Raw genomic sequence first — 23,030 nt, 5'->3', positions numbered from 1 at the left:
CATGGCTACAGTCACCGTCTGCAGTGATCTTGGAGCCCAAGAAAGTAAAATCTGTCACTGCTTCCATTTCTTCCCCTTCCATATGCCAGGAAGTGATGGGGCCAGATGCCATGATCTTCGTTTTTTTAATGTTGAGTTTCAAACCAGCTTTTGCACTCTCCGCTCTCAACAAGAGGCTCTTTAGATCCTCTTCACTTTCTGCCATTAGGGTGGTATCGTCTGCATATCGGAGGTTGTTGATAATTCTCCCGGCAATCTTAATTCCGACCTGTGATTCATGCAGCCCGGCGTTTCTCATGATGTACTCTGCATATAAGTTAAATAAGCAGGGCGACAATATGCAGCCTTGTCGTACTCCTTTCCCAATTTTGAACCAATCAGTTGTTCCATGTCCGGTTCTTACTGTTGCTTCTTGACCCTCGTACAGGTTTCTCAGGAGACAGGTAAGGTAGTTTGGTACTCCCATCTCTTTCAGAATTTGCCACAGTTTGTTGTGATCCACACAATCAAAGGCTTTAGCACAGTCAATGAAGCAAAAAAAAAAACCCTTTCTGACCCCTCCAAAAAGGGGGGCATTAATTACATCATAAAGTTTATGGCTGAAACTGGTACCATTTGATAGAGATCCTGTTTCATAAAATAACCAGTCTGACTGCATCATGTGGGGCCACCCCAAATCAGACCATTTTATATGATCAGAGTCATAATAATTTCCAGTACACTTAAATGGAACTATGTAATCTATTCATGAAATTATTAACTATTTTAAGACTAAAGTCAAAGTAACACATTATTTTTGCTACAAGAATACTTTTGTATTTATTTATTTCAGCTATGAAAATGTCAATAACCATTACCATGCAACCCCCAGGAAAGCCCAACATAAACTCCCTATTCCCACCTCATACTCGAGCCCCAAAACCCTAATGGAGAAAATGCAGCTTGTGCATTTCCATTTCTTTCCAGAATCTTTCCCTTTCTTGAAAAGGCTGCTGTGTAGTCACATTCAGGGAAGCAATAAAATCCAGGTAGGGATTTGCACACTGATAGATCCCAATGAGTCTGCTAGCTTTCTTACACCCATGTACCTCCATTTGTGTATCTCAAATTGTTCTTTGACTGCAGGCATACTTCCAGCCAAACATTTACTTCATCATTTAAGTGTTCAATGTTTCTCAGAAGAATGATCAACCCATCTGTGTCATTGTGGTATATGATGATGTTACTTGGTAAGGTACATGATATTGCAAGGCAGTAAACTGTTGGGAATCTGCCTTGTCATAGGTTCCAAAAGAACTCTCCTCACGGCAATCCACACTATGGAAAAAGTAACTATTTCCTTTTAGGGTTCCATGCAAAACCTTGAGACCAAGAATTATGTAATCATCCGACTTCCATGCTTTCACTAGAAACAACAGCACAGCCCCTTTGAAGTTATCATTTCTTAGTGCTCCAATGAAATCAGAAGGTCATCTAATTTCTACTCCAGAAATGCACCCTGCTGGTTACAGCAGCTAATATTGGCTCTTCTGTCTCGTTCAGGGACTTTCATTGATAGATTAACTGTCCTGTCCAGTTTTGATACATGCCAAGCAGATGTGAAATCCACCAAGCCTTGGGAACAACTTGTCAAACTTAGGATTTTCATCTGCTTTTATTACAAGTGCAAATTTCACAAAAGCCAATTCATATTTCACAAGAATGTGCCTCTGATGGAACTTCTCAGCTATTTTGTGGCATCTTTTAATTGTTTCTGCCACAACCTGTAGCAAGGTTGGATACTGGTTGATTTGTGGGAAATACCTCGTTTTCTACTGGGGAAGTTTATCCACCAAAACTCTGGAATTCCAGCTTGACCCCGCTGGAATTATTTGTCTTCTTAAATGCCAGTGACATCATTCACATAGTGTCAAGCACAATGAAATCTTCATAATTATCCAGAATCACAGATCTTTTGCCATCATCAAGTGGTACAATTCTCCTCCTTGCTAGTTTTGCCACACTTCCAGAAGAGGATTTTATTGTGAATCACCATTCATTGTTCATGGACTTTCACAGTGGGTTCAGATGTTGTCATCTGTTTGTAACCCTCCCGTGTTTTCCCACCAATTCTTCCATAGTTTTTCTTTTTCTTTTCACCATAAATCCATTAAGGAGAAAAGACAGAATAGATAGCTGCACAATGTCTCTCAGTTGGTAGTGCCATGAACCCTCTGTCTGGAATCTCCCTTCTATTCCTGTTTGGTTTCAGTTCCAAACCAGAAGGCTTTGGGAAAGGGTCAACCATTTCTTCTTCTCAGGGTTCTCATACAACATTTTGAAAACAGATACCATCTGTGTCATGGACAGTTCTCTCTTTCTGTCAATAGTGCTGACATATGCATCATATCCCAGGTAACTCCTGTTATGAACTGAGGTGATAAACTCATTCCTTCTGGGGTGGCCCACTGTGTATCAAGTGATGCAAATGTTACATCCTTTCCTATTTTTGCAACAGCTCACACCATGCCCAGGAATATTCTATGTATTTATTTTATTTACAACATTTATATACCACTTCACATCTAAACAGATTCCGGAGCAGTGAATATCAAAGATCTTCCTATTGCCAGGGTTACTTTTCATTGCATCACCAACTGGAATTTGTTTATGGCTTCACACACCCCTTTCTTCCAACATAGACATCATCTTGGTAAAACAATGTGGTGTGTCTCCATTAATTACATCACTCCCTAGCAATCCATGGCTCCCTGTCTGGTGGCAGCTGGAGGTTCCGCCGGCTCCTTTCCACAGTAAGCATAAAAAGCAGGAGTACCAATACATTTCTGGAGCTGCAACATCAATGCGCTCTATGTGAGGCTGCCTTTGAAGATGGTTCAGAAGCTGCAGCTTGTGCAAAATGTGGCAGCCAGATTGATAACAGGGACCAGAAGGTCCAAACATAGAAGACTGATTCTGGCCTGCTTGCACTGGCTGCCTATATGTTTCTGATAGGGATGTACAAATCCCACTCACCAATCCATTCCAGGGCATCGGCGGTGGGGGGGAGGTGCTCCGTCCCTCCCCCCGGAATCCTCCCCGGCTGGCTCTGCTCCGCGGTGACTCCATGGAGCTGCCGGTTGGGGCTGGCCACAGCCGGAATTCCGGTCACAGCCACCATTTGCACCCCTGCTCTTTGCTGTGATAGGCTACATAAATATTTACATAGCCTATCATGGCAAAAGGAAGCCACATAAATGGTGGCCACTATGATGGCTGCCATTTGCGTCCGCAGAAACCCGGCAACGGCTGGGAGACCACCACCAGACCTGCCGCCGCATCCGCCACCAGGTAAGCTCCATCCCAGGGGGATTCCATGGTGGGGGGGGAGGCCGTTCCACCACGGATTCCAGGGGGCTGGATTCTAAGGAATTCGGCCTCACTGGAGTCCATGGCGGAATTCTCTGACATCCCTAGTTTCCGAACCCAATTCAAAGTGCTGATTTTAGCCTATAAAACTTTAAACAACTTAGGACCACAGTACCGGACAGAACTCCACTCCCAGCATGAACCAACCCATACACTACACTGTACATCTAAGGTCCTCCTCCAAGAGAGGCTCGGAGGGTGACAACAAGGGAGAGAGCCTTCTCGGTGGTGTCCCCCATTTATGGAATGATTTCCCTGATGAGGCCCACCTGGCACCAACATTGTCATCTTTTCAGCACCAGGTTAAAACTGCCCTCTTCTCTCAGGCATCTGGCAGCATATAAGGAGTCTCCTTGATTGTCTCTGGCTGATGTTTTTAAATTGTTTTAAATATATGTTGTTGTTGTGTGTGCTATTTGTTCTGTGTCATTATGTGACTGGTTTTATACTTTATAGAATGCATTTTAATGGTTTTTAATTTTTTTGTGAACTGCCCAGAGAACTTTGGCTATGGGGTGGTATAAAAATAGAATGAATGAATGAATGAATGAATGAATGAATGAATGAATTCCTTACTTAATTTAGCACAGTGGAAATTGGCATGACTCTGATCATATGAAATGGTCTGATGTTGGCCCCACATAAAACAGCTAGATTGGATATTTTAAGATACAGGAAGGTGATCTCTGCCAAATGGCAACAGTTTCAGCCACATACCTTAAGATGTAATTAATGGTACCTTTTTGGAGGGGTTAGAAAGGTCCCCAACGAAGTTGTTCAGACAGATCAGTCTGGAGTTATAAATAGTATTCCCCAACAGATGCTGTTTGCGTCTTCCATGTGAAACAAGCAGCATCTGTTTCATCCCCCCATGGGGGAGGGGGATCTTTCAGGGCTACATGTGGGTGGAGCCAGAGCCTAAAATGGGTGGGGCGACCCCTTCTTTAGCCCTCTCTCCCTCCTTCCCTCTCTCCTTCTCCTCCCCTTGAGAGACAGCTACCCCTTGCCAGAGGTCCAAACTGCTCACTAGCAAAGGGCTGCATTACATTAAGCTGAGGCCCACAGGTTGCCTACCGCTATTTTAAGAGGAGGAGCATGCAGTGGTGAAGCTAGGTAATTTTAGCCCAGGAGTGCATCACCTCCAGCCCATGGGCCCAATCCTGCCCATGGATGCTTGTCACCTTCGCAAGGCCCACCCCATTGGCACTGCAAGCCAATGGCTGCTTCCTGCTCGCTCTTCATGCTTGGTCTTCCTCTCTCTCTGGTCTCCCTCTCACTGGCTCTCTCTCCCTTTTTATCCCCTCCTTCCCCAAAACTGAAAGTACTGTTTCAAACCTGGAGAAATGAAACCTAACTCAGGAAAATGAAACTTAACCAGGGAAATGAAACTACTCTTCTCAGGGATTCCCCCTCCCAACACCCCCCGCCCACCCCGGCTTCTAGGCCTGACCTTTTTACCTTGTCTTTGTAGGCCTCAAACCTTCACACGCCTGTTCCATTCTTCTGTCATGTTTTCAGCTCTTCGTCCCCTTCATTCCATGCATCCTGAATCCCTAGGAGAATTTCAACTATTCTGGAAATTTAGCATGTACAGTTTGCTGCAGCTTTCAGTTCTTCTTCATTTGCCACTCCACTTATCATGTACACCTACCCACTGACAAAGCACTACAAAAGCTTCCTGTGCATTGATAGAAAAAAAGAAAGAAAAGAAAGATGGGACCTTGATGTGATCATACCGGATGATTGTATCACGATTCTTTTTGTGTGGAATGGTAGTGATACTAAAGATGGACAGTTTCCTTCAGTTTCTCATTTTTTTAACCAATCCTAAACTTGTTCTGTTTATGATTTCTTTTTAAAATCCACATAAAAATTCATAGCATTTTTGTGTGCATTTCTCACAATATATGTATTTTTATAGAAATTTTGTCTAATACACACAATTTTCCTTATTAAAATGTGCTTTTGTGTATATTATTTTCACTCCGATACACATTTCTTGTGCACTTTCTCCTAAGAAACACATTCTTGCTTGTGAGCCGTCGAAGCCAGTGAGGTGGTGTTTCCACTTCAGGTTTCAGTCAGAACCAGTCAAAACTCGAAAGGAGCTATCCAAGGTGCAAAGCAAAGCACCTTGGATAGCTCCTTTCGAGTTCTGACTGGTTCTGATTGAAAACCGGCGTACATTCTCTACTCCACTGACATCACAGCCACCAACAGCCACTGTTTTGTACAGATTTCCTTTTAATCAGAGAACTGTGAATACTGAAGGATAACAGCTTTTCAGTTCCTGTTCTGGTTTGGGGCATAGAAATTAGGTAGGTTCACATTAAAATGCTTCCAGGTATTGCTGACACACCAAAGAATCCTGATACCCCTGTGTGTCAAATTGCATCAAGATTTCTTGTGTCTGTGTGTGGTGTGTGTGTTCTATCTTTGCTCATGTGTACTTCAGTAATGGGGGGAAAGACACATAAGGACTGAAGGAATCCAAAGGTATGGTGAACGCCGTACCTGTGGCACATTCTACAACATTCAGAATTTTTTTAAAAAATGGAACCATGGAGGATTTCTAATAAATCCGTTCCCTTTCTGGGGATAACATTGGGTTAGGAGAATTTCAGGAGCACCCCTAATTAAATTGTAAAAAAGGGGGAGGGAAAAAGAGGTGTCTAAAAGCCCTTGAGGTGACATCTTTCTTGTACTTAGTAAAGTACATGTTATCAACATGGATAAAAGATTTTCCTCCCCTCCCCCTCTGCTTTTTAAGGGAAGGAATTTCTGCCCTTGGCATGGAAATATAGTGTATAGGCCTATTCCACTGTTCATAATAAGGAACTCAGTGTGCGTGGCATCAGTACGTTGCCCAGAGATACACACAGATTCCACACATGAGATGCTCTTGAGGAATGATCACTTATGGTCTGAAAAAAATCTCACCCCCACCCCCAACCTGAAATGAAAAAATGGCAACCCTGCCTCAAGAAAGCCTTGTTTTTGCCAGTTTGGATAGCTTTTAAAAAGTCTGGATAGCTTTAAAAAGAAAAGGATTGGACAAATTAAATGGAGAGCTATATCAATGGCTGTTCACCATGGAACCTCCATGTTTAGAGGCTGTCTACCTTTGGCTACCTGTTGCTGGAGGAGGCAGACAGTGGGGAATGGCTCTTGTCTTCGTACCATTCTGCTTTCTGAGGTTCCCAAAGGCGCCTAGCAGGCCATTGCAAACAGCAGGTGAGGGGCCATTGAACAAATTTCCATGCACTTCTCACGTAGCCTGATCGACAGTTATGCAAAACACTCAGAAGTGCATCCATGATACTGGGTTGTGTCACTCCTCTTGATTACAGAATTGAATTTTTCACTGGCACAGAGTTTGGGGTATGTGTGTTACACACAACGTAAGACGTTTTTCTTTGTGTGTGTACAGAACCTAGGACTAGGACTAGGAGCAGAGTTGTATATGAAACCATAGTGCCACCAAGTGGCCAGTATAATTCATGACACCTAGAACTCTGATTTTTCCACACATAAAGTCTCAAATTGGTGTGGGTTTACAGGAGTCTATAATGTGAACATGACAACCGGCTGCAGCAGATTTTTCCAGCTGGTCATTAATTAATATTTAGTAAAATGCTTGGAAATGCTCATTCAGGGAGAGCAGCTAGTCACTACTATTTAACTTTAAGAATACGTGCCTGAGTTTGCTTGTTTCTTCTTCCCTCCCCATCCATTTTTCCTGGTGGTGGTGGTGGTAGTGGTTTGTTCATTTGTTTGTTCTGTTTTTTGCTTTGGCTTTTCAATTGTAAAGAACTGTCTTGTTTTTTATCAATCATAAAACAAATATGTAAGCTGCTTTGGGAACCTTTTTAGATGAAAGGCAGGGGAAATGCTACAAACAAACAAATAAATAAACAAACAACAACATAACTATTTGGCATGAGTAGCACAAGAAATTGCATTTTAGCCATAGCTAAGACTGGACAAATCTGTCAAGCCAATTTCGCTCAGTTTCTCATTTTTTCAGTGTTCGCTCTGTTCCATTTTTGCATTAATTTGAGGGGTTTTTTAGAGTCTGCACAGAAAATGTGTTTGCACTTTCATGCACATTCCCCAAAATATGCACTTCTACAAGTGATTTTCCCCTAAAAGAAAGCATTACCTTTTCTGCAATATATACACATTCCTGAATGTATTTTTTATTCACAAACTGCATCGCAAAATTTTGAAAAGTGTGAAAATCGCTGTGTTCCAGTTCATGTGTAGGTTCAGGAAATGTGAACTTTGTAAGTTCGCATTAAAAAGCAAACTGAACAAATTTGTTAGCCATCCATAGCCACATCACATGTGTAACAATTGTCCAATGGTTCAATCTTCTGCATGTCTATTCAGAAGTAAGCCCATCCAGTTCAGCGGAACATACTCCCAGGAAAGTATGTACAGGGTTGCAGCCTAAATGCAGTTTTCACACTTGATTCTTAAGTCAGCTGTTGTTGGGCTTTATGCCTGCCTGAAGTGTATATCTTCTAAAGCTGGAACCCTTGTCTCACTCATTCCATTCCATTCCACCCCATTCCATTCTTCCCCTACCTTTTCGACAAGGAGTTCAGGACAGTAGACATGACTTATTATTTAGGGTGCAATCCTATGGCCACTAGTCAGTGGCTAGACAGCCATAGGATTGGTCAGGTCCTGGGAACTGACCTCGGAGCCCACTCTCTGAGGTCGCTTCCCAGAGAACTGACCTCCACCCCCTCCCGCGCTGTCTTGTAGTCAACGCGGATAGGCCCCACACTCCACGCTTGAAAGAGCAGCATGGGGCAGGGGGAAATGGGGCGTTCCCAGGGGTGGGCCAGGGTGGGGAGGTCAGAAGTGCCAGTACAACACTTCCCATGTGTTGTCCAGCCACCCCTTCCCGCGCTCTGAGGTCCTGCGGCTAGACAGCCAAAATCAGCTGTCTAGCCACGAAAGCAGGGCGGCAGGAGGGCGGAGGAGATCCACTCCTCACCACTCTTCCCTCCCTGCCCTGGATAGGTGGTCATCCGTGGGGTTGGAGGCAACTGTCAATCTGCATAGGATTGCTCCCTCCATGTATTTCTGATTTGCCCCTCCAGTCAATGACAGCTCAAAGCAATTTACAGTGAAACTATAAAACAATAAAATGCAACAATTCCAAACCAAAAACTGAAACAAAACTGATAAATTGTAGACATTGCAATAGAACAGAAAAACCTTCTAAAATCAAAGAGCAGCATTAATCAGTAAACGCTCAGAGAAACAGTACAGATTCTATTTATTTAATTTATATCCTGCCTCTCCACCAAAAATGGCTCTCAAGGCAGCTTTTTACCAGCCGTGTAAAGACCTATAATGCAGGAGCCAACCTCATATTTATTTTCACAACAGCCCTGTGAGGTAGACTAGGCTCAGAGAGAATGTCTTTTCCACATGCTATTGCTCCCTGCATTGTTTCTCTAGTTTGCTCTGTCCTGTGTTCCAGTTCCCCTCAACTCTGGAAGGAGGTCCAGCATAGAATCATAGAATAGTAGGGTTGGAAGGGGCCTACAAGGCCATCGAGTCCAACCCCCTGCTCAATGCAGGCATCCAAGTCAGAGCATCCCTGACAGGTGGCTGTCCAGCCTCGTCTTGAAGGCCTCCAGTGCGGGAGAGCCCACCGCCTCCCTAGGTCATGGGTTCCATTGTCGTATTGCTCTGACACTGACAGTCAGGAAGTTTGTCCTGATGTTCAGCCGGAACCTGGCTTCCTGTCACTTGAGCCCATTCTTCCATGTCCTGCACTCTGGGATGATCGAGAAGAGATCCTGGCCTTCCTCTCTGGGACAGCCTTTCAAGTCCTTGAAGAGCGCCATCCTGTCTCCCCTCAGTCTTCTCTTCTCAAGGCTAAACATGCCCAGTTCTTTCAGCCTCTCCTCATAGGGCTTTGTTTCCAGTCCCCTGATCATCTTCTCTGCTGTCAGGGTGGACACTGAGCCCATAGAATCCCAGAGTAGTTCTGATTCTGAGGAAGAGGAGTCGCTCCTGGGAGAGGAGCGCGCTCCTCTTTCCCAGGGCCAACAGCTGACAGAGATTCCTCCCACTGGCATTCCTAGCTTAGATAGCAGTCCTGGGAGTGACAGAGCGTGGGAAGCAGACTTGCTGGACGCACGATACCGACGCAGGGAGCGGCGCCAAATGGAGGGCATGGAAAGGAGGCATAGTGCCCGGTTGGTGCGCAAACAACGGTTGCAAACAACGGACTCTCCCTAGCCCATAAGTTCAGGGTCTGCCAGTGATTCCCTTTCAAACGGGGACCAACTGTTCCAACTTAGGGCATAGGTACTCTGCTGATCATAGCTAGCTGCTAACAGTAGAGTTGTTAAGTTGTAAAAGAGGAATAAAGCTTTGAAAAGAATCCCTTTGTCTGTGTCTGGACTTGGCTACTGGATTAGACTGAGAGAGGCCTCCAAGGAGCCCTTGACATCTGCCCTCCTCTGAACCCTCTCCAGCTTGTCTGCATCCTTCTTAAAGTGTGGTGCCCAGAACTGGACACAGTACTCCAGATGAGGCCTGACCAGTGCTGAGTAAAGGGGAACTAGTACTTCCCAGGATTTGGAAGCTATGCTTCTATTAATGCAGCCCAAAAGAGCATTGGCCTTTCTTGCAGCCACATCACATTGCTGGCTCATATTCAGCTGGTGATCGACAACAATTCCAAGATCCTTCTCGCTTGTCGTGTTGTTGAGCCATGTATCCCCCATCTTGTAACTGTGCATTTGGTTTCTTTTTCCTAGGTACAGAACTTGACATTTATCCCCATTAAATGTCATTCTGTTTTCTGCCCAGCGCTCCAGTCTATCAAGATCACTTTGAATTTTGTTTCCGTCTTCCAAAGTATTAGCTATCCCGCCCAATTTTGTGTCATCTGCAAATTTGATCAGCATTCCCTGCACCTCCTCCTCCAAGTCATTAATAAAAATGTTGAAGAGCACTGGGCCCAGGACTGAGCCCTGCGGTACCCCACTCATTCCCTCTCCCCAGTTTGAGAAGGTCCCATTGATCATCACTCTCTGAGTCCGATTCTGTAGCCAGCTGTGGATCCACCGGATCGTTGTTTCACCTAGCCCACTTTGAGCTAGTTTGCTCATCAGGAGATCATGGGGCACTTTGTCGAAAGCTTTGCTGAAGTCGACGTATATGATGTCCACAGCATTCCCACAGTCCACAAGGGAGGTGACTTGATCCAAAAATGAGATCAGATTCGACTGGCAGGATTTGTTCTTGACAAGTCCATGTTGGCTTCGAGTAATCACTGCATTGAATATTTATAAGCAAGGTAGCTTATAAATATTCCAGAAATGAATAAATAAAATAAAATAAGTAGAATACCTAGAATCATTTCACATATTCTCCAAATTTCTTTCACACCCTTCCATTCATTTGCATCTCCCCCTGCACCCCCAATGAATTTGTATATCCACCTCACTCTAAAGCAATCTAAACTAGTAGCCACTGTTAAAATCCCATGAATTCCCTTGAGAGAACAAGAGCAGTCATCACCTTTCAATCCTGTGAAGGGATGTACGGATTGTGTAAAATCCGTTCCATCTGTGTTTCCCAGATTGCCAGGCACTTTTCATTCAATCATCCGCCTATCGATGGAATTGGATTTTTTTTTGTTTCCTGAATTTGTGCAAATTTGCACTTGTGCAAAATGTGCAATTGCACAAACCTGCTCATGGGAAAATGTGTAAATCCTCCCAAATGCACATTTTCACACGTTAGCCTATGGAGGAAATGCACATTTTTGGCCTGGGTTCTTTATTTTGCGTCTTTCAGCAATGAAATTTGCGCAAAATTTGGGAATGTTAGAAAGCTGGTCCACCAGTCTGGGGAATCCACCTGACAGGGGGAAAGTCAGTGTGCTGCAGAATCTGGGGGTCGGATTCATGAAAATCCAAACTCATTTGGTTCCGTTGCGGATTTCTCCAACATCCCTAACCCTGTGAGCTGCCAACATTTCTTTAAAACACAAACCCAGAGGGAAAAGGGAGTGACACTTCCTTCTTACCCACCACTGCCATCTGTCTCTAGCATGGAGGATGAAGGATGTGGAGCAGAAGGAACAGTCCAGGTTGCTGAGACCAAAAAGGTGCGTTCAGAGGTTTCTTTATTTCTGCCACTTCTTGATCCACCATGCTCCACCCACTAGACCCTCTCCTAGCCCTGCCCACTGGCTCTGCCCTCTAACTAGTCAATATCCAGCCCCATAATGGCTCCGCCCAGTTACTAGTCGATCCCTGCTGCTAGCTCCACCCACTGGCTCCTCCTCCCAAGCCAGAATTTCGAAAACCGCAGATTGGCAAGTGGTGACATCTGTGATGCACATAGCCTTGTGTGAGCTGAGCTTTTATTTCCTGTTGTGGACACCAAATTCAGCAATTCCAGCTAGAGATGTAAAATTTCCAGAAATGGTGAGGCCATGGAAAAAAATGTTTTTTTCCCAAGGGGTTTTGGAAAAATTGGAAATTTTGGAAAAATTGAAAAATAAGCAATACCTTTTTTAAGCACTCTTTACAGATCTAAAGTCACTTTGTTGCTTCAAGACAGCCTTCCCCAACCTGGTGCCCTCCAGGTATTGTGGACTTCAGCTCCCATCAGCTTCAGGCAGTATGGCCAATGGTCAGGAACGCTGGGCACTGTAGTCCAAAACATCTGGAGTGCACCAGGTCTGTGTGGGGGGCTGCTTTAGGAACATACAGCAGCCTTTCTATTCCTAAAGCTATTTTATGTATATTTTAACTCTTTCAAAAGTAAACTCAGTTAGTAAATTTGTAATTCTTGTCTGAATAGATCAGAACTGCATTAAATGACTGCTACAGCATCAGAAACACAGGACTCTCTAGAACAAAACCCAAGCTGTCAAGACTGCACAGTGGGGACTCTACTCACATGTTGGAAAAGCGAGCATAAACGTCTATCAGTAAAATATACTTTAGATCAATAGTTTTAATCAGGAATGAAAGAAATAACTATGCTGGGAATCCTACAGAGAGGATTAAAAAAAACATTCTCCCCCCCCCATGGCATCAGTATTTCCAGACATTTTACATCTCTAGTCTTTACATAAAAGTGTTCTTGTTACATGGTTTTTAGAAATCATTTTGAGGGCAGTAAAGGCTGGGAAAAATATATGAATACTTTCTCTTAAATTCTAAAAGAAAATATTTCATAATCCAAAGCTGTTCAATTTTTTTTTGGACAAAGACAGTCCTCTAGGGGAAAAAAGTTTTTTTCCAAAGTTTTCTGGGGTTTTTTTGGGCCATCACATCTCTAATTCCAGCCATGTCACAAACTCCCAGCCTTGGCTTTAGGGTGGCCACTTTCATATTGCCAAAAGAGAGAAAATGTATCACCACAAAGGAGGACAAGAGAGGGCACCAATTTGCATCAGATTTGCATATGCTAATCTACACGTGTAGCTGAAAATTGAGAAATAATAACTATAATTTAAATAGAAATACAGTACATCTCAGCATAGTGGAGAAGACTGACTAGGAGAGCGATGTGTCTGCTCAATCTGCCATCCCGGTGCTACATGTGTTTTGTGTGTGTGTGTATTTTGAATTTTTAACTATTTATTTGCATTTCTAAAACAAGTACATTAATCTCACCCTCCCAGTCCAAAAAACTAACAAATAATTATAACAATATATCAAATACAGTCACATACATACATTGTCAACACACCTGTAAATAATACAATTGAAGTATTATATCTATTGCTAATTGGTCTGTTTCTATACCAAATTAAAATCTACTCCCAATTCATTAGTTGGAGGTCCATCTTCAACATTCAGTTCTAAGAAAAATGTTAAGAATGGGTACCAAGTTGCTACAAAGTTATCTTCCTTTATTTCTCCTCTAGCCACACGAAAATGGCTGGTTAATTTCTCCACCAGCACAACCGACCATATTCTATCCAGGTATCTCTGGAATGAAAGTTCTTGGGCATTTTTCCAAGTTCTAACAATCTCAGTTCTCACAGCTCCTACAAGCATCACCAACAATTCTTTATAACACAGTCCTGATGCTAGGTGATGATAGGCAACTTCAAGGCCCTTCCTCCGAACAGGTCCTTGACTTTAAACCAAACTTGGCTTCATCAGCCCTTCCAACAGAGAACATCCGCAAACACTGTCCTCTGCCAGATCTCCAAAACAGAGGGCCGTCCTCTGTAAAGTTAGACACCTGGGCCACCCAACTTGGGTTCACGGTCACAAATCCAGTGCCTCCCCCTCGCCTTCACCTTTGCTCCAATACAGATTTCTTTTGGGGGGTCAACACGCAGAATGAAAAAAAGAGACCCTTTTGCCAGTCCCCCGCCCCCCTTGTCCCAGTTTCAGCCAGCAGGAGTGCATTCACACCTTCCCCTGCCCCATAGCAATCTTTTGTGGCTGCTCCAAATCACAGGCACTTAAGTAAGCGGGGGGGCAGAAAATTACGGGTTGCATTGCTGCAAGAGGAAAAAACAGATGCATGTGCAGGCACAATGGAAGAATCACTTGTCTTCCTCCAACATGGGGGAGCCATCAGGTATATTTAGGGAAATGCTTGGAAGATCTCATGCAGGGGGAGATAATAGCTGCCTATCAACAGCAAGTCCTTTGATTGTCCCTTACTATATTAGAGGTATAATCCCTCTAATATTGCACTTATTTAGCTTTCCCAGCTCCAAACTGCGCATATTTGAATATGCACATTTTTTTAACTTCCTGTTTTACGCAGAAATCAAAGGCGCAAAAATGGTGGCGCGCACCGAGCGGGTTCGTGGTGAGCACTGGGGAATTCACTGAACTCGTGGGTGGCTTGAGTGCAGGTCTAGGGGGATGCGAGCAGGGGCGCTGCTTTGGTGAGTGCCTGGAGAACCTGAACTAGGGTGAGTTCTTACATCCCTAAGTAGAACCGAAGAGCACTACTGAGCTGGAGGCTGGGTGCAGTGAAAGCACCCACCCTCAGCATGTGAGCCAGCGGTCCTTATTCAGCAAGGATCATCCTGAATCCAACCCCTTGAACCCTCCCCCAACCCCCAGCAGTGCTGTTGCTGCTCTTCCCTGGTGTTGCTGCCTGGTCCCTTGGCCTTTGAAGTGTGCCTGTGATGGCCAGAGCAAGGAGATGGAGCAGGGCCCTCTGCCTTCCTTGTGCTTTCCCTCTGTAGCTGTGTCGATTATGGCCAGGGAGAGAGGGCACATCCACGGGCAGGTGGTGATAGCAGCAAGGAGGGGGTGGGCTTACTCAGGGATGGGGCCCAAGGAAGTCACCTTGCCTGAAGGAACCTAAGCACCTGGATCCGGCACTGTTTGCCTGAGTTCTTGGGGAGCTATTATTACTATAACTGTGGTGGTGGTGGTGGTGGTGATGATGATTTCATTTATTACTTGTCTGTGCCACTGAATAGCCAAAGCCCTTTGAACAGTTTAGAAAGATCACAGTCCTCAATATACAATAGAATATAAAACCAGTTAAGTGCAAAAATAGAACAATTTTAAACAATAAATCCCAGGGCCTGTTAAAGACTGTTACGCTGTCAAATGCCTGGGAATAAAGAAAAGTCTTAACCTGGCACTGAAAAGGAGGCCTTATTATTTATTGTTTAAATGTCTTAGACACCTAGGGATGTCCGCAGAATCTGCTGCAGACTCCAATGAGGCTGAATTCCAGTTAATTTGGCCCCCTGAAGTCCGCGGTGGAACAAATGCACTTACCTGTGCCTCTCTGGACTGGATATCCACCCCCGGCTGGTTCCATTCCGCCATCTGTGCAGAACTTGGAAGTAAGTGCAAATGGTGTCCGCTATGCCGTTTGCGTCCCCGTTTTTCCTCGCGATAGGCTATGTAAGTATCTACATAAATAGAGATGCATAGCCTATCACGAGAAGAAACGGGGACGCAAACGGCGTAGCTGATGCCATTTGTGTCCAGAGAGCACTGTGGAGCTGGGACGGAGCAGGCCAACTTGGATTCCGGGAGGGAGGAACGGATCACCTCCCCCCCCCTTGAGGATTCCAGGGGGAGGAACAGCTTGCCTCTCACCCTGGCAGACCCTCCCCCACGGATGTGAGGTAAGGGGATCCGTACATCCCTATAGACACCTCTCTCTCAGGAAAATAAAAGCCTCAAGGTGTCTTACAGCAAAAATTTAAACATTCGAAAACTTAAAACCATTTAAAACCACCACCAAAACAGCCCTCACCCTTTTTATTATCATCTGAAAATCCTCAGAAGAGACACTTGGAGAAGGACCTCAGATGTTGATTATAGTGTAGTGTACAGGCACTATAGCTACCAAGCAGTCAGAAGTGAAAATATAATACCGGGCTAGGTGGGCTTCATGTCCGACTCAGGCTCTAGGGAGTTAGTATCTCCTGCCCAAGCTGGCATGGAGAGGCACAGTCCAGACAGCCAGTGTGGCCCTGGTGCAGTTTCTCATTGGCCTTGTCTATGCCTGCAACCTGACACAGGAGAGCACATTCCACCACTCCAATATACAATGGCCAGCAGTCAGAACCATCTCAGCTGCATCCGTGTGGCCATCCTGACTATGCTACGTGCATCAAGCTGGCTCAACATGTGCCTTGTGCTGGGTTTGCTTGGTGTTTTTTTGTTTACTGATGGAATGCATGTACTCACAAACATTTTGTGTGATGGGAAGCTGGAGGGGGGGTGGGGGGGAGAAGGGGGAAATGAACCATTTTTGACTGCAGCAAATGCTTTGATCCAAGTTCTAACTTGCAAATCTATGTCTTTTGTTTTGGGGTTTTTTTTCTTTCCTAAATTTCCTTTAAAAGGTTGGTGTTATTTTTTAAAAAGAAAATATTACTGTTATGTGACAAAAAGGTTTATTTTTGTTTGTTTTCCTTCCAAGCATCTGATGGTCATAGGGTAGGTTTTTCATTTATCTGCTGGGGTTTCAATTGAGATACACAAACTACACCCAGTCTCTAAGGGTGCAATCCTACACACACTTACCTAGAAGTAAGCCCCATTAAATTGTAAATCAATTAAAATTCAATCTTGTATTACAGAAGAATGAAACTTGGAGACAGGGAATCGTTTTAAAGATTATTTAAAGTGATTTGAATAAGCTTTCTGTGGTGTACACAGCAAGTTCTTTTATCCTAACTGTTGCTTGTAGGCAAACAGGTTCACAGGTGTTGGAAACAATGCAAAAATTTACTGAACCTGTTGAACAGAGCTAAACATGGGGCGAGTGTACACCCTGCAAGAAGCAGCCATCCCTCCTTCAAAACACTTTTAACTTTATGGGTGCGGGGGATACTAAGGCTGAACAGAATGTTCTTTGTAGATAATTTCCAGCTTGAAACGGGGGGGGGGGAGTTTTGAAGGGAGGGAAAGATAAACCACCCCCAACACAACTTTATTCACCATTGGTGCCTGTTTCCTGATGCTTCTCCTGATGCCTGGCTGTGCACCATTTTCCTTAAGACCCAGAAGACCGGGGCAGGGCTGGTGGAGTCCTTGATCTGATTGATTTCTGAATGATGCTATGTGACAAGTGACCATGTGACCTCCAGATGTTTTGGACAATAGCTCACATCATTCCTGACCATCAGCCATGCTGGCTGTGGGAATTGTGATCCAAAATATATGGAGGGTACCAAGCTTGGAAGGCTACTTGGGATTTATGGATAAAAAGGAATAGTAGCTGCTAACCATCATGACTGCAAGGATGACTGGCAATTGGCCAGGTGTCTCTCTTTCACACACCCCACCCCACAATTTTGCTGCCTGTGAATGGGACAGTGCTATTTTGGGAACAGACATTTCAGCTCATCCATAAAATATTTTCCCCATTCTAAATTTTACAGATTTGAGTAGTAATGAAAAGGCAGTTCTGCTCCCCCCTATATTCTTTTTTCTTCAGGAAGCATTAAGACTGTTCCAAAAGAAAAAATGCTAAAATCCAGCATAATACCTTTATTAGGCCCACTCAGAGGTCACAAACCACTGTGCAAGGGCTGGAGGTCTTCAGAACTCTTCCTTAGACAAGATGGCCTAATGCAGAGCAAAAAGCAAGCAAGAGAGGAGAGGAAAAACGTGGCTGGAGTTAAAGCCATGGGCCTGGTTCGCATGATTGAGGCTGGAAAATAAGCCCGTCGTAATTACCCTCAGAAGCACAGCTTGTTGTATCGTGCAAACCTAGCCCAGGTGGCTTGTTGTCATGGGTAACAAGCCATCAAGAACCCATGAGCTGTTGTAGAGTTCTGGCTGGCTTGTTACCCATGGCAACAAGCCACCCTGGCCGGTTTTCATGACACAACAAGCTGTGCTGCTGAGGGTAATTGTGATAAATCCTGCCGCATGCAACCGGCATGAGCAGGGTGGTTAACAAGCCATCATGGCTTATTAACCACCCTGCCGTCGTGCGAACTGGGTGATGAAGCCTGCATTTGATTACATTTGGCTAAGGTGGAAAGTGGGATGGGGTGGCAGAAATTCAGATCAGTACCAGGACCAGGTACTGAGATGGTTTCAATGTGTACTTGGGACCCTCCCAAGGATTGCTGGGAAGAAGGAACAACCAAACAATGGTAGATTCCCCCATTTTTGAGCATAGACATTCCAGCTGTTTACTCAAAACCGTTCTGCAGCCCTTCCCACTCTCCATCTTAAGGCTGTGACCCAGGGGAGGGCAACTTGTGGCCTGCCAGATGCTTTGGCCTACAACTCCCATCAGCCCTAACCAGCATGGCCAATGGAAAGGGATGGTGGGAGTTGCAGGCCAAAGCATCTGGAGGACCACAAGTTCCTCCCTGCTGCTGCAAATGAATGCACAGGTATTACACTAAATATGGATTTTAGCATTTTTATTTTGGCCAATACAGCTACTTTTGATTTCTATTATGGCTGTGTCAGCTGAATAGATGATTTATAATTTAATCTCTTTAAAATATTAATTGTTATCCAACAGTGTAGCCAATTAGGGAGGAAGTGATTTCTGGATGCAATGAAACTCAGACAGAAAGAACCATGAACTGATAATGATAAATGAATATAGGATTAAGGAGAGAGATTCTGAGCAGCTCAGGTTTCATGTAGGAAAAAACAGGGTTCTAGTCTTTGTGAATTTGGAAACACATGGGTTGAAATTCCTGCTGAAGCTGGGTGGGGGGAGTGACAAGATGTACAGGGGACAGTGTGGGACATGAATGTCCTGCATAGCTCCCCAGGAGTAACAGAAGCAGAATACTTTAGACAAATATATGCACATTTGTATCATATATACAGGAAGTAGAAATCAGGTTATCTTGGTGAAGATATATGTATTTTTCCAGAAAAGGAATACAGGACAGTCCTAATAAAGAGCCATAGAAGTGAAATCAGTGGCATATTCCCACTGGGTGGGTGGGTAGGGAGGGTCTCTTGTCTGGGGCAGGAGGGGGCATGGCATTTTTCCTACTTGTTGTACAGGGAGAAAAGTTGGAAGCAGCCTTGATTTGCATGAGTCTGATAGCCATCTTCTTCTCTTGTTCTTTTTTCTTCTTTAAAAATGTATAGCGTGCAAACGTAAAGAGCAGGAGCAGCAGAAAGACAGGAACCTACAACCCAAGAAACAGCGCCTGGTCTTCACGGACCTCCAGCGCCGCACCCTGATTGCCATCTTCAAAGAGAACAAGCGCCCTTCAAAGGAGATGCAAATGACCATTTCGCAGCAGCTGGGCCTGGAGCTCAACACCGTTGGCAACTTCTTCATGAATGCTCGCCGGCGGTGCATGAACCGCTGGCAGGAAGAGCCAGGGACCAACCCCGGAGTCCCTTCTTCATCCACAAGCACTTTTTCCAAAGCATGATCTATCAGCTACCCCCACATCCCCCTCAACTCCACACAGCAAAGAGCTCATTCCCTTCTCCATGCGTTCACTCCCCCTTCCTGCACACGCACACGCGCACACACACACACATGCACATACACGCACATCAAGCAACAAGTCATGCACACTTCACAGTGGATGCTTCTGGGAAATTGCAGACCCTCTGGGTGTATCCCATAGCAATCATCCAGCTTTGACCTCCATTTAAAGCTCACAACAGGTTTCCTCACCCCATCTCATTAGCATCCCCAAAATCTTTGGTTTAGCTGACAGAGGTGTCCTTCCTTCCATAAAATTCCAGGCCAGAGAGTGTTATATTGTTCATTTGGCTGAGGGGATGGAGGGCACATAAGAAACAGTTTTAATTGTAGATGTTTTCAAGGAAGCATGTTTTGAAATCATCGTTATGGGAATGAACATCTTATGACAGATGACCAGTGAGTGTCTTTGCCATCTAAGGTGCAAGAATATGGTGCATACCTTAAAAACAGTCCAGCACTGAAACATTGCAGGGAGGACAATAAACCGATTAAACTGGTACCGCTCACCGAGATGCAGTTCTATCGGCATCTCCCCCAATCTTGCTTCCTTCATCCCAGCTCCATTCATTTTCCCCACTGTGCTTATATTGACACCAGAGAGACACAAGTGCATAATGCATAGTGTCTTGCATTCTGGGACACATCTCAGGCCCCAAATATCCAGTCACCCACCCACGCATTTCAAACAAGGGTCATTATCTTGAAGCCAATGATAATCACTTCCAATGTGGAAAGAGGCATGTGACAGGGTCACATGGGAATAATTTGCCTTTGTTTGGAGACGAGCAGTTGTTGGCGACAAGTGGTGGTGACAGTCGATAACAATATATTTAGGCATGATTTAGGGCTGTTTCTCAGTTTGCAAGTCAAGGATGCCTATGGGGTCTGAGAGGGCTTTAAAAACCAATCTTGTCTACAGCGTTCATAGTACCAACAGGGGAAAGGCATGGAAATCCATTCCAGAACTCATCCTTAAAGCATCATCCTGCTGTCCTCATGCACATCTTCCCCAACTCATTACCCTTTCTCATATCCTGTTCTTGACGGCCCCATTAACAGAAGACTTCACTCTCCAGGCAATCCCCATCAAAACCTACCAGAAGTTTCTCCAACATGGTCCGAATTTACCAAATGCAACCCAAGAGAAGACCACTTGTTCTTTGATTATTCTTCTCAAAGGGATTCCTAGACAAAGCATGGATGGGGGAGCAGAAACTCTTATAAAGATAACCCCGTCTTCTTCCCCTTGAATCAGTAGTGGGGGAATCCAAAGCTAAGTTGCACTTTGTCACCTAGAGATAATGCGGGTCACGAAGCACATTTTAGGTACATAAATCGGGTATTTTTTTAAAAAGCTTTAAAGAAACCAAAGGAAAGAAGAGTAGGAGCTGAGCTTTCTTTCCCAAACACTAGATCGGCAGCTGACCTTCCATTCAACCTTGGTTTCATTCCAAAAGCCAGCCCCAGACTGGATTGATTCTGTCCATCTCCTCCCACAATACCCACTAACTCCACTTTCGTCCTCCTTTCCTTATCTGTGTTACCAGCAAGGTGGGGTGAGGGAGATAGAAAAGATAAATACGATAGAAATCAGATTGGGAAAGTTGGGTTGGGTGGGGGCAAAATTATGAATCTGATTGCAAAATAGATATACAGACATATTTAAGTACAGATCGACATTGAGCGTGGCAGGGGGAAGAGCGAAAGAAAATGCAACCCATCCCCCAGCTTCTGAATCCTGGAACTCTACAAAAAGCTTAAAAGGATCTCTGGCAACATATGAAAGATAACCAACTATTTTTTGTGTGTGTGCCAATTAATAGCCTGCCTTAAAAATACAAGATGGATATACGATGGTACTCCTCATTGGCTCTGGAAGGAGCATGTACTTCAATAGCGACTGGTGAAATGAACCATGAGTGATCGCAAGGAAAAAATGACATGGTCAACCAGACAAGAAATGCTACCATGAGTCAAGCCTCCTGTGTCTGGCTGACAAGTTTTAGCCTCTCCTTTGCCTGGAAGGGATGGAGGAAAGGAGGTTGAGAAGGTGCTGGGTGAGAGGATCTCAGCCTCACCACCTCCCTGGTAAACATGGGATTCTTTGTGTGTGAGTGTTGTTGTTGTTGTTTTAATGAGACAATATCAAATTGATGCGGGTAACAGAACACCATCTTTGCACAATGGTTTTTTGCATTCACCTTACATAGAAGACAATGTGTTAAGCGACTGTTAGGCACCTTCTAGAATGAAAAAAGGAAAAATACCATTGAATAATTATTATTTAAGCAGAAAGGAGAAAGGAAAAAAATGAAATGACTCTATGAATATTTCCTAAGTTCAAAAAAGATTATATCCCAATCTAGGCTATTGGGTGTGGCCATCAGGGTGTGTGGGATGTAATGGGTGAGATGGCTGGACCAACCAAAGACAGCAGAGAAAACCGAGCTGGAAGAGGGAATGTAGCAAACGCCAAGGTATGTTTTGCCAAAAAAGGGAGAGAGGATAAAAATGGAGGAAAACCCTAAAGCCCAAATCTTCTCTCCCACCACCAGTGTTCATCTCCCACAAGTGTCCCCCCCCGCCCCCACCGTGTCTCCTTGTCTTGTCTGTGATGTGTCGATTCTAACCAACAATGGAGGAGGAGGATGGTGGATTCCCATACCTGATTTTGTGAAGTATTTATGGGCTGAGAAGCCACCCAAGAAAATAAAAGAAAAAGAAGGGGCCTGAGCTTGGCTGAAAGAATACCGCAAGGAAAAGAAAGGGTTAGCTCTAATGACTACTGGTCCCAAACATGCAAAGACATTTGTAGTGAGAACCAGGAAATATAGGCTACCTCACTTGAGTTTTCGATTTTTGTGATTTGAAAATCACATCTGATACCAAAGATTTTGTTCCCCTTGCCTGGTTTGTGCTGGAATTTATAACTGTGCACCACCCTTCCTGTTCCCTCAGAACCACCGTAACAGTTATTAGGTGCCCACCTGCTTCCTTCCCAAGACCTCTTGCTCTTCCCAACCCTCTCAAGAGAGCAAGAGAGAGAGAGAGAGAGAGAGAGAGAGAGAGAGAGAGAGAGAGAGAGAGAGAGAGAGAACATGATTGTTAGAGTGAAAGATGACTGCCTTTTTCTTGTACCAAAGGTGTAAATCATTTCTTTCCACCTTTTTGTCCTATACATTCACATAATATTACCTCAGTTCTCTTAATCAGATGGATTCTGGTGACTCTCATAGCCTTTGGGTGATGGGACAGAAAGTAGCTTTCCCCAGCCAATCCCCTTCATCCTGGCATCCCTCCCACAGACTCATCCTGCCCCCTCCCATTCAGTGTGCAGTCTAATGCACACAAAGCTTGTGCATATGCATGCTGTCATATGCCTAGAGCTGCTGCATGTGCCAGTTTAAGTGGACAATACTGGGCTAGATGGCCTGACCCAGGATACTTTGAGTCAGGCAGTACTTTCCGGCTGTGTGGGACTCTCGAGTGCATCTTGGAGGCCCCAGCACCCTGAGGAATTGCTAGACTGGGGTGTGTGGCTGCAATCCAGACAAATGCACAACCAATTCAGTGAAACAGGGCCATCCTGTCCACCTCCCTGAGATCCTTAGGGATCAGGTACAAATATAAGAAAAGATCAGGCTGGGCTAAAAGAGAAGGGAGGGGAGTTCACACACAAAAATGTCCCCTGT

At 44.6% G+C, this 23,030-nt stretch overlaps 1 protein-coding gene across 1 annotated transcript in view; it reads left to right on the top strand.

Annotated features, from left to right (window-relative positions):
• The window catches only part of LOC146334058 (one cut domain family member 3-like), a 99,535-nt gene extending 80,259 nt beyond the window's left edge, over positions 1 to 19,276 (top strand). The window contains exon 2 of the mRNA XM_084825220.1: positions 18,984 to 19,276. Coding sequence (XP_084681346.1) covers positions 18,984 to 19,276 — 293 coding nt within the window. The remainder of the gene's footprint in view (positions 1 to 18,983) is intronic.
• The last annotated feature ends 3,754 nt before the right edge of the window (positions 19,277 to 23,030 follow it).

The sequence above is a fragment of the Heloderma suspectum genome, chromosome W (assembly GCF_057233095.1).
Source record: "Heloderma suspectum isolate Gila_16-S chromosome W, 16-S_ref, whole genome shotgun sequence".
Classification (NCBI taxonomy): domain Eukaryota; kingdom Metazoa; phylum Chordata; class Lepidosauria; order Squamata; family Helodermatidae; genus Heloderma; species Heloderma suspectum.
Note: the sequence above shows the minus strand (reverse complement) of the source record. Positions and strands in the feature narration are given on the sequence as shown.